The 13,203-nt window shown below is 37.8% G+C and overlaps 1 protein-coding gene across 1 annotated transcript in view; it reads left to right on the forward strand.

The window, feature by feature from the left end:
- The window catches only part of LOC124789608 (low-density lipoprotein receptor-related protein 4), a 618,985-nt gene that overhangs the window by 390,047 nt on the left and 215,735 nt on the right, over positions 1–13,203 (forward strand). Inside the window, exon 10 of the mRNA XM_047257023.1 lies at positions 9,583–9,736. Within this exon, the coding sequence (XP_047112979.1) occupies positions 9,583–9,736 (154 nt within the window). The remainder of the gene's footprint in view (positions 1–9,582; positions 9,737–13,203) is intronic.

Raw genomic sequence — 13,203 nt, forward strand, 5'->3', positions numbered from 1 at the left:
AAGACAGAAGGATAGGTCAATACAGCCCTGCAGTACCTGACCTAGCACTAGCATTGGGATGACGATCAACAAAGTCCTTGGGTGAACCATATGGCTTGAGTGCTGAGTAGTAGAAGTCCCTGAATAGTCCAGATCCAGGTGTAGTTGATAATCCACATGAGTGTGAACCAAATGATGTGGTGTTGAGTATCAGCAATTTTGAACTCCAAGACGAGACTGCCAAGTTGCCAAGTGTGTGCATATAAAACACCGGCAGTGTAGGGGTATGGCCATCGTCAACGAGTCAATGATGGCGTGACATAGCATGGTTGGTGCATTACTGTTGTGCAGCTGTTTGATGTGGGTACACAGGCAGGTTATTTCTATGTTACCATGGAGGCAGCTATGCGCATGGGCCATGTCTGCACTGTCTAGGTGAGTTGCCTTGCACGTGTGCCAGTAATGGCCAGCCATAGGCTGGTGACACATGACTCGCGGCCACTTGGCAACAAGACTAACAAGGGATATTAAACATGTACAAGGAAATGCAGCATGAATGGTCACATTTTTGTTTGACTAATGGGGAGTGTCACAAAAATGCTGAAAAATTTGAATTGCTAGATGCTCAAAGATAGGCATCACTTATCTCACGAAAGACTACTTACAAAATTGCAAGAACCAGTATTAGGAGAAGTATCTAGAGGTATACTTTCAGTCCCCAGAAATTGGAACCACAAAGTCAAGATTATGGTAATTACAGTGTGAACATATAGTCCAGTGAAACTGTCAGAAAAAAAGCCTGTACCTTGCAAAAGGTGAGGTAGAAGATTTTATTTTTTTAACTCGTTCATATTGTTGGAAAGGTTACAAAACCAAGATTTGTCAACAAAATTTCTCTTGGGAAAACTTTCTGCAGTCAAAAAACTTCGAAAATTTTGGACTTTTTTCAGTTTTTTCAAAATATCTCAGTTTCATTTGCTCCTATCACTTTAACGTCTATTTTCTTTTTTAAAGAGCATAAAATTCTCTACAAATTTGATTCTTACCATTTTTTTCTACTCCCAGTATCTAAGGCGCTACAGCACGTCAAAAAATACCAATTTTTCAAATTTCGAGCAAAGTGGCAAATTACCTAATTTTTGAACACTGTTATTTCAGTTTCTATTTGTGTATTATAAACATATTAATCATCATGTTATTCATTGGAATTTACCATCTCAGGACCAGGACAAACAGCATCATATTCAGTAACTACGAACACATTCACGTTGGATTGCGTGAAGTTTATTTATGTTACAATATGTAATATGATTGCATGCAGGTGCCGTACATTTTCTACAGTTGATTGACGTTAATGATCAGTTATAAGAAAAAGTATGTAGGAATTGTTCTTTAGCGGACAAAAGCGTATTTATTCTTTGGCGGGCGGAAGGCGATTATCTCTGGTGATTGTTCACAGCACGCTGACAGCTATTAGCACACAACAATAAGGGTCCTACAGTTTGGAGTCGCTTCCATTCAGTATATGTTGTGGTGCTGAAAATGAGTATGTCTGACATGAGTTTGTGTTTCATTTGCGAAAAAACTGTGGTGAATTGTGGACACAATGTGAAAAAGAAGCCGGTCGGTGTGGCCGTGCGGTTCTAGGAGCTTCAGTCTGGAACCGCTACGGTCGCAGGTTCGAATGCTGCCTCGGGCATGGATGTGTGTGATGTCCTTAGGTTAGTTAGGTTTAAGTAGTTCTAAGTTCTAGGGGACTGATGACCGTAGATGTTAAGTCCCATAGTGCCCAGAGCCATTTGAACCATTTGTGAAAAAGAAAGGACTGAGCACACTTATCGATTGTAGTGCTAAACGCACTGAGTCTGCCCACCCATTTTTTGAAAACGCTCACCAAGTGATGTTGCATGAAGCATGCTACAAGAAGTACATTAATGAGAGAATGATAGCAGCTAGCCTTCGACATCCTCAGGAACCAACAGGCGTGCTAAGTCGGTCGCAGGAAAAAGGTCAGTTCAATTTCAAATAGAAATGCTTCTTATTTGCAAAAGGGAATTCTGATGACTTTTTAACCAAGCAGTTAAGATTGCCATATGCTGAACGAAATTTTGTTTACAAAGTAATGAAATTGGAAGTGCAATCGACAGTATTAGAACAGGCTAAACGACGTCGTGATGAATTTGGTCAACAAGTGATAGAGTGGATTCAAAATGTAAATGATTTGGTTGCTGCAGATAGGTGATACCACAGATTTTGCTACAGATAGTTCTTTCACCGTGTTTCAGCTACTGGACAGAATTGAGGTTACCGACCTGCAACACAAGTAGATGAAGGCATGGAGGCTAATTTGCCTACCTGGAAACCAATACGGAAGAATGTCAATTTTCTATGGACGATCTGTTAGAGCAAATACCCACATCACCCCGTCCTGATATTCGAACTGTCAAGATTCGCCTTTTCCGGAAATATGGTGACAATGTGGTGATAACTGAAACACCTTCAAAGCCAGGCACAAGAAGATGCTGACGTTATGATTGTAACATCTGCCATTTCAAGAACCAATGATTTTGGAAGTGTTGTCATTGTAGGAGATGATGTTGACCTGCTTTTGCTCATGACCGGTTTGGGGCAAGGCATTGAAAACCTACTTTTCTCAAAGCCAGGAAGAGGAAATGTAGAAGACAAGTGGTTTTCCACTGCATCTTACAAGTTTGACAGTGAATATATTCTGTTCACTCACGCTTTTAGTGGATGTGATGCAACATCCGCTTTTTTTGGTCAAGGAAAAATTAAGTGCTTCAATATTGTTGCGAAAAATGAACATCTATCCTCAGCGCTTTGCACATTCAATAAACCACTTGCTACCCGTGAAGAAATAATAACAGCAGGAGAACAGGTTACTATCGCATTGTATAGTGGAGGTGTCAGCAGTTCCCACACACTAGACCATTTGCAGTACCAGTTATTCGCCAAGTCTGCCACAAAAAGCAAACTGAATCTTGCACAGTTGCCACCTACACAAGATGCTGCACGTCATTCGTTGCGGACCTACCAACCAGTCCAAAGTTGGATGGGAAACTGGAAACCTCCTGAGAAATGGGGCTGGAATCACAGTGACCACAGTCCAATATTCGTTATAATGAGCTAAGATTCAGCACCTGAAGCACTTCTTCACATTGTTTCATGCTCACGCAAGCTGAACTGTGGCGGAGCGTGCTCCTGTAGAAAAGCGCGTTTGAAATGTTCTTCAATTTGCGAGAAATGTATTGGGGTCAACTGTGAAAACGTGCCAAAATTTTTATATGAAGACAGTGAAGAAGATGTTATGGAGGATGTTGAGGAAACGGCTGACGAAATCAACGAACTTGCTGAGACTGACTCGCTGTTTAAAGAAGAGGTCAATCTGGGATCAACTCTATGTACAGACCCTGAATCCGTAACTCAAGGTATTTCTGGTGACACTGAGGAACCTGCTCCATCAAAACGTTGGAAGGGATGCTCATACCTGTCTCAAGTGCACTAAAGTGCGATATTACAAGTATTACACACCCAGAACTGTCAACATTTTTTAGTAACTGACAATGCATTTTAATTGTAATAAAGCTACTTGTTTTTAATGTCAACTGTGTGGCCTTTATACACAAGAATAATTACCTACCTAATTAGGTTGCCTATTGCACTAATATAGTTCAGTTTCCTGAGACAATTTATTTTGTGTGTGTGTTTGTGTGTGTGTGTGTGTGTGTGTGTGTGTGTGTGTGTGTTAATGATGTATTTTTATATTTATAGTTTTACAAATACCAGGGCTGAGGTGGCCCATAGTGAACTTCAGGTAGTGATGTAAGAATCACAATAGTTGGGTGCCCAGCAATCCTCATGTTGCATACAGAGAAACTGAATACCTGAAAGTGAGGTGGTAAATTCAAACATATAGCATGATGTATAATGTATTTATACTACACAAATAGAAACTGAAAAAATAGTGTTCAAAAATAAGGTATCTTGCCACTATGCTAAAAATTTGAAAATTTGGTATTTTTTGACTCCCTGTAGTGCCTTAGATACTGGGAGTAGAAAAAAGTGGTAAGAATCAAATTTGTAGAGAATTTTGTGCTCTTTAAAAAAGAAAATAGATGTTAAAGCGATAGGAGCAAATGAAACTGAGATATTTTGAAAAAACTGAAAAAAGTCCGAAATTTTCAAAGTTTTTTGACTGCAGAAAGTTTTCCCAAGAGAAATTTTGTTGGCAAAACTTGGTTTTGTAACCTTTCCAATAATATGAACGAGTTAAAAAAATAAAATCTTCTACCCCACCTTTTGCAACGTATATCTGCAATTTGACTGGACTAATAGGTTAAAAACAGTTATTCTTTTCACATTCCATATGCTGTTCTAGTGGGAAGAAACATAAACATTTGGTACAATGCTAAGCTTCCTCTGCCATGCACTTGACAGTGCTTTGCAGAGTGCACATGTAGACGTATATACTTGGTTCCGTCCTAAATTGTCCATAAATGCACGAAATATGAATTAGTGAATTTTGTTACAATTAACAATTTGTGAACTATATTATTAGTGTAGTGGTGTACTGATAACATAGCATGTCCTCCACTGTGAAATCTAACTGTTATCCCTAATTTTTACTGATGTGATTCTAAAGCTCTGAGAAAAATTGGAGTAATCTGAACATTCATTGGTGCTTGAGATTCACTACTGAAGCTTATTTGATTGGATACTTTGAGAGAAGGCAACATATTTGCATTTGGGCACATGGTGGGGTGATCATTCAATGTTTGAGTTTCAAGAAAATCAAGGAGCCTTTTGGTGCCACAATGGAAACTTGGCAGACAACACACCATCATTCCATAAAGTGGTCTGTGGACACACCAGTCCCATGCTTTTGGATGAGAGGCACATTATGCTAATGTCAGAGGTATGCAATAGAGGTAACACAAAAGTGTCAGTGAATGAGTTGAGAAAAATCTTGCCAACACAACACAATGGGATTGTGGTCACATGCTCTGGTATTTATTCTAGGTGTTGGCATTTTTTAATACCAAAAGTCCCTTCAGGACCCAGACATTGGGTAGGTGATGCATCATGTGCCCCTTATTTGTGAATTTCTCAACTTCTTGTATCAGGTAACAGGCACACACTGGTGGCAGGAAGGTTTGCTTGAAGTAACATGTAACCGTCCGTAGTGATGATGCCTCAAATTAGTGCAGATACCTTATCATCCCTTGTTTGAGTAATATGGGTTCATTGAAACTTTCTGAGAACCTAAGGAGTACTGGGCTCAACGGTGGGTAGGTCTGTCCAGTTTGGACCATGGCTCTACAATCATTATACTGATGCTTTGGCAGTACCACTTCCATGTTATTCCACAAGAGCAATATCTGGCAGTTTTATTACTGTTGGCGAGTGGCGAATGGTACAACCTTTCAACAAGTCTGACCCTCTATCTGGATGATTTTATTGGGCTTTTACTTTTTTGAGACAGTGTGTGACTGACATTTGACTACCAGCTAGCTCTGTTTTTGGGATGAGCTGTTCATCTCATACTTACAGCTTGGGATGAACTAATGTCTCTGTCACCACCTTTTGACAGTGAAAAAAATTGATTGTTATTGGTGCACACAGTCTTTGCATAAAATGAGAGATTTACATCACAGTATTGCAGAGGGTGCTCTGTTATCTAAAAGTAGGACTGAAAACTTGTTACTGATGCTATTTGGTGAGAGATAAAAAAATGAGAGCCCTGTGTGAGAGCCTGTTGTCACCTAATCCAGGATTTTGGACAACTATCCTTTTCATTCAACAACTTTTTTTTCTGAGAATTGAGATTCAACTATCTTCTTGTTCTGTCTGTGAACAGTGCTTCAATGCTCCAGTTGTGGCTGATAAGTAGATGTTCCTCTTCTCTTATTAGCATTGCTATTATTCACTTTTTCAGTATAGATTGAACTAGATGAAGCATGAGGTGATAATTTCTGAGAAAACCTCCCTGTTTTGCTGCCCCTTCTAGATTATTTTATTAAAGGTGGAATTATATTTTTTGGATCCACAATTAGTCTCCTGTTGTTGAGAATCTATACAAGATGATATCTTCAGAGTAATAAGACAACCAACTATGTCGTCCAAATTCAGACATACTGTCCAATTGTGTGTAACTTGTGTACTGAGGAAACAGCGTCAAAATTATCTTAATGTGAAATGGTGCAATTACTGAGAAAAATATTCTTCCTTCCATTTATTTATTTATTGGTCCTGTGAACCTAGGGCTGTACACTGTACAAAAGATATTGGATGATTCCTTAATTACTATATACATTTCTTGAAGTATTTTTACACATATTAGTTTAGCAAAAAGAAATATTACACATTACTTATTATTCTGTACACTTTAAAAATTCAACCTTAATGGTGCTACAGTTTTGTTTTTCTAGTTAGTCCCTTACTGCATGCAAGCAGTGCTTGGCCACGTAATCCTTCATGGTGGATTTGAAATTATTTCTGTCTCTTATTTTTGTAAACTTTGGTATTTCATTGTACCATTTGAGGTTGGCTGGCGTATGCATTTCTGTAGTAGTGATGTATGTATCTGTTTTAAGTGTACATCATTTATTTCTCTTGTGTGGCAGCTGTGTACAGATTCATTACAGGTGATGCGTGGACTGTTGTTGTTTGATTGTTCATTTAAAACAGTTACACTTTCTAGTATGTAAATAGACGAAAGGTGTTGTATTTTATTTTTAGTGAATAGATGCCTGCATGATGATCTTTGTTCTACTCCTTCCATTAGTCTGATAATGTTTTTCTGTGATCTAAGTGATATCAAAGTTACTCCACAGTTTCCCCAAAATACTATACCAAATTTCAATACTGAGTGAGCATAAGGAAAATATGTGTTCCTTAAATTATCACATGATAAACAGTTTCTTAATGTTTGTATTATGAAACATGTTTTCCTCAATTTTCTGTTTTGTAGTCTACATGTGGTTCTCATTTCATATTTTGTGGTATCCATATGCCAAGAAATCATATATTCTGTTTTCCTACTGTTTGTCCATTTATTTCAATGGCAATGTGTTTTCAGTTGCCTGAGACTGCAGTCATGTGTGCGAGTTGCATTTGCATGAGTGTGTGTGTGTGTGTGTGTGTGTGTGTGTGTGTGTGTGTGTTTTCTATTGTTGACAAAGGCCTCAATGGCCGAAAGCTTTAATTGTGAGAGTCTTTTTTGTTGTGTCTATCTGTGGCTGAGCATCTCCACTGTATGGTGAGTAGCAACTTTCCTTTTCATAATATTGTTACATTCAATCCTATATTTTCCATTGTTTGATATTTCAATGTGCGAATTAGCTGGTGTCTTATTCTTGGGGATGAATATATTGTTTGCAACAATATTTTGCAGATTTCTAATCAAACTGTTTGCATAAAAGTAATCTGTTCTATTCTTGGTGATGGTCTTAATGTTGTTTTCAAAGGTTTCTTTCATATTTCCTGGTGTCATCTAAAAATTGATATATTTTTTTTCTGTTTCTGCTGTTTACATCCAAATCATTGATGTGTAAAACAGGATTGGACCTAAATATGGAACCTTAGGGATTCCGTGGTTGACCACTAATAAATTTTACTGATAGATCGGTAAATAGTAAATATGCCATTTACTTCATATATATATATATAAAATGGAGGAAAACATTCCACGTAGGAAAAATATATCTAAAAACAAAGATGATGTGACTTACCAAATGAAAGCGCTGGCATGTCGATAGACACACAAACATACACACAAGATTCAAGCTTTCACAACAAACTGTTGCCTCATCAGGAAAGAGGGAAGGAGAGGGAAAGACGAAGGATGTGGGTTTTAAGGGAGAGGGTAAGGAGTCATTCCAATCCCGGGAGCGGAAAGACTTACCTTAGGGGGAAAAAAGGACGGGTATACACTCGCACACATATACCATATGTGTGGATGGATATGTGTGTGTGTGCGAGTGTATACCCGTCCTTTTTTCCCCCTAAGGTAAGTCTTTCCGCTCCCGGGATTGGAATGACTCCTTACCCTCTCCCTTAAAACCCACATCCTTTCGTCTTTCCCTCTCCTTCCCTCTTTCCTGATGAGGCAACAGTTTGTTGCGAAAGCTTGTATTTTGTGTGTATGTTTGTGTTTGTTTGTGTGTCTATCGACGTGCCAGCGCTTTAGTTTGGTAAGTAACATCATCTTTGTGTGTGTGTGTGTGTGTGTGTGTTGTGTGTGTGTGTGTGTGTGTATATATATATTTATATGTGTGTGTGTGTGTGTGTGTGTGTGTGTGTGTGTGTGTGTGTGTGTGTGTGTGTGTGTGTGTTCCTCCCTCCCATGGAGTTATGAGTTTGTGGTGACATCAGACAATAAGACTGATACAAGTTGAAACAGTTTGAACATTAAAATTTAAGGATCTTTTGTAAAAAATTAAAAAAAAGTACATGTTCTTCGTACCTTTGTTCTTTGATAGTCGAGTTTGGTTGTAGGTTTGTGTTGTACTGTGGAGTTTATGTGTGTGTTAAATTAATGTGTACTAATCATGAAAATGAAGTACACAGTGCATTCACATCCAGTGTACATTCTTTTATTTAAGAGGAAATCATAAATTTCCCACAAGTTAAGCTAGTCACATGCTATTCCTCTAATACCCCCACTCTTAACAACTAGTTTATCATAGTTGATGGCACCAGAGGCGTTTGATAAGTCTAGGAATATGCCCAAGGTATGTTCCTGGCTATCCAGGGCCTGTAACATTTCCTATAGATAACAAGACATTGCTGTTTCAGTTTTTGCTGTTTTTCTTGTGGTGGCAAACATCCACTTTGAAATGTGAAAGTCATTGATGAACCTGAAGATTTCTGGGATTGTTTGTGTATTATTATGACTAAGTAATGAAATTAATTGTAACCAAACCTTACATCATACCCTTTCCTTTTTCATCATCTAGCTTATCCTATCCTAAATACTAACATCCCTTGGCCACACACCTTTAGTATTTTCCACTGCCTTACTTCCACAGCTTCACAATGATATTGGCATCTGTATGATGACTGTCTTTCTTTTGTACAAGAACTACTTTGCTTCTGACAGAACAGTCCACAAATGTACTGCCGTGGGGCACAGTACGTACTTTGACAGGTGCACACATGGACTATTGTCAACAAAAACTCTTTGAGAAGCTAAATAATCACTCTCATATGAATCTCATGCCATAACATTTGCTCACTCCTCAGTTCATTGTAGGTCCTACATCACACTTTCTTTGATATTCTATTGATTTTCCCATACCAGCTATAGTCACTGGTGCATTGTTTAGTACGACACCTAAACTGTCACCAGAGCAAATAATGTATTATCCTTATAGTTGTGTCTCAAGTAACTGACTTGCATGGAGTACAATACCTGTTGTTCTCTGCCTAAAGTAAGTAATGATGTCTTCTCTCTCCATTTCTTTATGCCTTTATTCTGAACTGTGTTAGTGACAAGAACATTAAAAAAAATTCTTCTCATTATTGTACTACAGTAACAAAATTCAACATTTTGTGCTATCATTAAAAATATATTTCTTCTTACAGGTTAGTCTCAACAATGCTAAGTTCACAGCGGTGTTGAAAGGCCTACACAATGCAATTGCTGTTGACTATCACTACCATAAAGGACTTATTTTTTGGTCTGATGTATCAATGGATGTCATTCGACATGCAAGTCTGAATGGTACAGGACCAGTAGGTGAGTTTCACAATAGGAAGCAATGTAGGAAGGTACAGTATGTAATAACTAGAGCGTGGAATAACACACATCATTCTTTATGTTATTATTTTAATGTATATCTGTATTACTTTTACATCCTTATTCTGATAGTGAAAGGTTCTAGTGGCATGATACAATCAGTGTAAGTAATGATCTTTTGGATGTGAAGGAAGAGAAATGTGGGAGAGGGGGAGTGTTAAGGAATTGCCTATAGGGGAAAGAAGGATGTGGTAACACTGTGTTACCATTTGTACTGTACTGGCACCTTGGCAGCAGTTACCACAACAGGATGCAAGGTGCCAGTGCAGACTGTCACAATTCAACTTGCCTACATGGGTGTCCAGCAGCACAGATCCAGCTGCCAGGCAGTGGCATGCTCAAATATTGAAGGTAGCTCTGTGTCAGCATGTGCAGCCAATGAACAGCACCACCAAGAGAGACTGATAAACAATCAAACAATCTCACTGATATAATCCCAGAGCGGAGTCTGCTCGGCATCTTTCTGTTAAAGTGTTTTCTTGTGTTATCTGGACTTTGCTCTAGGGCTCTCTGCATTGTATTGGATTGATTGTACATGAAACTTAACTTTTATATGTGTGTGTTGTTACTACAGGGAACAGAGTAACATAGGCTGCTTCTACAACTACTTTGACATACATACTCCACAAGCCACCATATAGTGCATGGCAGAGGGTACCTTGTACCACTAACAGTCATTTACTTTCCTAAGCCATTAGCAATTGGAGTGAGGGAAAAAAGACTCTCTGTATGCCTTCCTGAGGGGAGGAAAGGCAGGGGCTATTTTGCACATTGGAGGGAGGTGTAGAGGTGACAGGGGGGAGGAAGACAGGAAATATTAAACCTGCCAGAATGCAGAGAACCACCTGTATAGCCAAGAGGATTTCAAGCCAAATGAAACCTCCCTTGATCCCTTCTCTCCTCTTGTTATCCTGATCCTGTCAACTATGTAGATAGGGACTGTGCCTCTACTACAACCATCAGTTCTAAATTCCTTCTGATTTGGACTGCCAACATTCTCTTGTTAAAACAGTTACTAAGCTTTTCTAAGCAGATTTTTGTGACATACAGCGAAAATCCCTTTTTGCACTTTTCAGCAGACTGACCAAACAGAAAAGTAACATGGAGGAAAGCATATGAAACACAACAAGCAAAAAGCAATGAATTACAATTACTGTTATTGTCTTAACATTGTTCGTAATATGAAATTAAAACAATTTAAATTTTGCCCATTTAAAAAAAACTGAAATAATTAATTGCTTCTGTTTCTTTCTAATTGAAATTAGCTCTACTCTTTCATAAAACCACATTAAAAAGATACTAATGTTCTAATGTGAGACTTATATTAACAATCATTATAAAATCATGAAAAATAAAAATTGTAACACAATGTTGGTTAAAACACTAAAGTTGACAGTCTTCGTAAACAGAGAACAGGATGAGCAGAAGGCAGGTTGCTAGTAGAGTCACTATTGTCAGATTGTGATTATTATTCAGGCAGTGACTCTGTATACTTCCTCACCCTTCCAAACACTGCGAACCTATAATGTAGGTGGCCATGATCCAACCCGCTGACAATGAAAATCTTGCTTCCACACTAATGCTGTGTTACATTATCAATAACTTTGCATATAGTCTGTGATTTTTGTTTTGTTCCTAGGCTAAATTTGAGCAGGAATATAATGCACTTTTTGCAAAAATCTTTATGAAAATCAGTGTTAAAGGTTGTGATAATGTCAAAGAAATCTTAAAATGTGGGAAATGTAACATGGAATTGTTAATGACGGAAAGTATTTTATTGAGAAAATATGTCTTTTATTGGTACCAAAAAAAATGGATGTAAAAGTGGGAAAATGTAAAATGTGGGAACATAAAACAAGGTTTTACTGTAATAGGTTTCTTTTGCTAAGGCACAAGGTAAATGTATTTTTCATTGCAATAAAAGACAAATTAATATAACTTTTCTCATATAAATCTGTAGAATCTTATAGTTAGTTTTAGTTTATTATGCAGTCTCAAATTTCACTCACTGAATATTAATCAAAACTGAATGCCAAATTCCATAAATGTACTGATTGACTGTCTGACTACAGACTGAACTAATTAATTAATGGAAATTACGTGAGATCCCAATGTAAACTGAATGAACATTAGCTAAATTTCTGGGATTTTTCTGAAAAAAGGAAGAAGAGAAATACTTACACCATTGTATACATGCTGTAAATTGATTTTCGATGAGGTGGCTAATTGGAGTTGCTGAATTAATAGAAGTCACAAGGTGCAGATGTTTGCCAACCAGTATTCACTTGTTTCCATTCACTACCAGCTGTAGTGAACAATATTGAATGTGGTTGCATTTTAGTAACTAATTTATGTTGACTTTGCCAGGCCAAGTTTTTGCAGCAAATGTTAACTCCAAGTGTCATTTCTGATTTTGTAGATGTAGATAACACAGTGTTGGTAAGAGCCAGAAATCAGTGAGTATGTTCAATATCATTCAGTTTCTATTGATTCAGCAACTCCCAGTAGTCATCTCACATTTGCCACTCTAGGATTCATGTATAGTACAGATACTAAAGTTGAAAAATAACAGTGGAAACAAATAGTAGCAGGCTACCACTTCTCTTCAGATACCTACAACCACGGAGGTGGCAGTTTTCTGAAATATTCCTGGTGGATAGAATATTCCATCCTCTTCTGGGAGTGAATTTGGAACAGGATTTTTTTCTGACATTTTGGCTGATAAGTGTACAGCTATCTTCAAGATGAGTTATTGAAAGAATTAAAACTATTTGGCACAACACTGTGGAGTAAATGCATGTGCATCAGAAATGAGATACTCAGCAACAAGAGCATCAGTCAAAGATAAAGCTTTGTATATGTAATAAATAAAACATAACAAGCACCAAATCAGAAAATCCACATTGCTTACAAATTATGTTATTGATTATTAGAATGGATGGCATGTGTTGAAATGCCAGGCACTGGTGTCTCAGAACAATAATTCCTTTGAGAGCGCAGACATAAAATGAATCATTTCTGTGATTTTTCAAGCTGGAAACCCTCATCTTTATCAAGCAAAATTTCTGATAATTGTACTCCCGCAGCTTTCTTGACCACTGAACCTCCATGGAATGTTGTCAGACTCATTAATCCTGTAATCCTGGAGTGGGCAGTGGAAATACAGTGTTCAACCTCTGCAGATTTGTTGGGCTGTAGAAGGCAGATGTGTCACTATTGTTCAGTTTATACTTGCAGGTGTGTAGCTGCCACCATATTTTCCAAACTGAGCGTATTTAAAACTTTAGTACATTGGACCCATGTAGTGTCTGACAGGCTGTCAAATGAACTGGTACTTGGAAGAGGCATTCAGTAAAAATGAATATACAGAACATGAAATTAAGAGTGCTCTGCAAGCGAAAACACCA

Source organism: Schistocerca piceifrons, chromosome 3, assembly GCF_021461385.2.
Source record: "Schistocerca piceifrons isolate TAMUIC-IGC-003096 chromosome 3, iqSchPice1.1, whole genome shotgun sequence".
Taxonomy (NCBI): Eukaryota; Metazoa; Arthropoda; class Insecta; order Orthoptera; family Acrididae; genus Schistocerca; species Schistocerca piceifrons.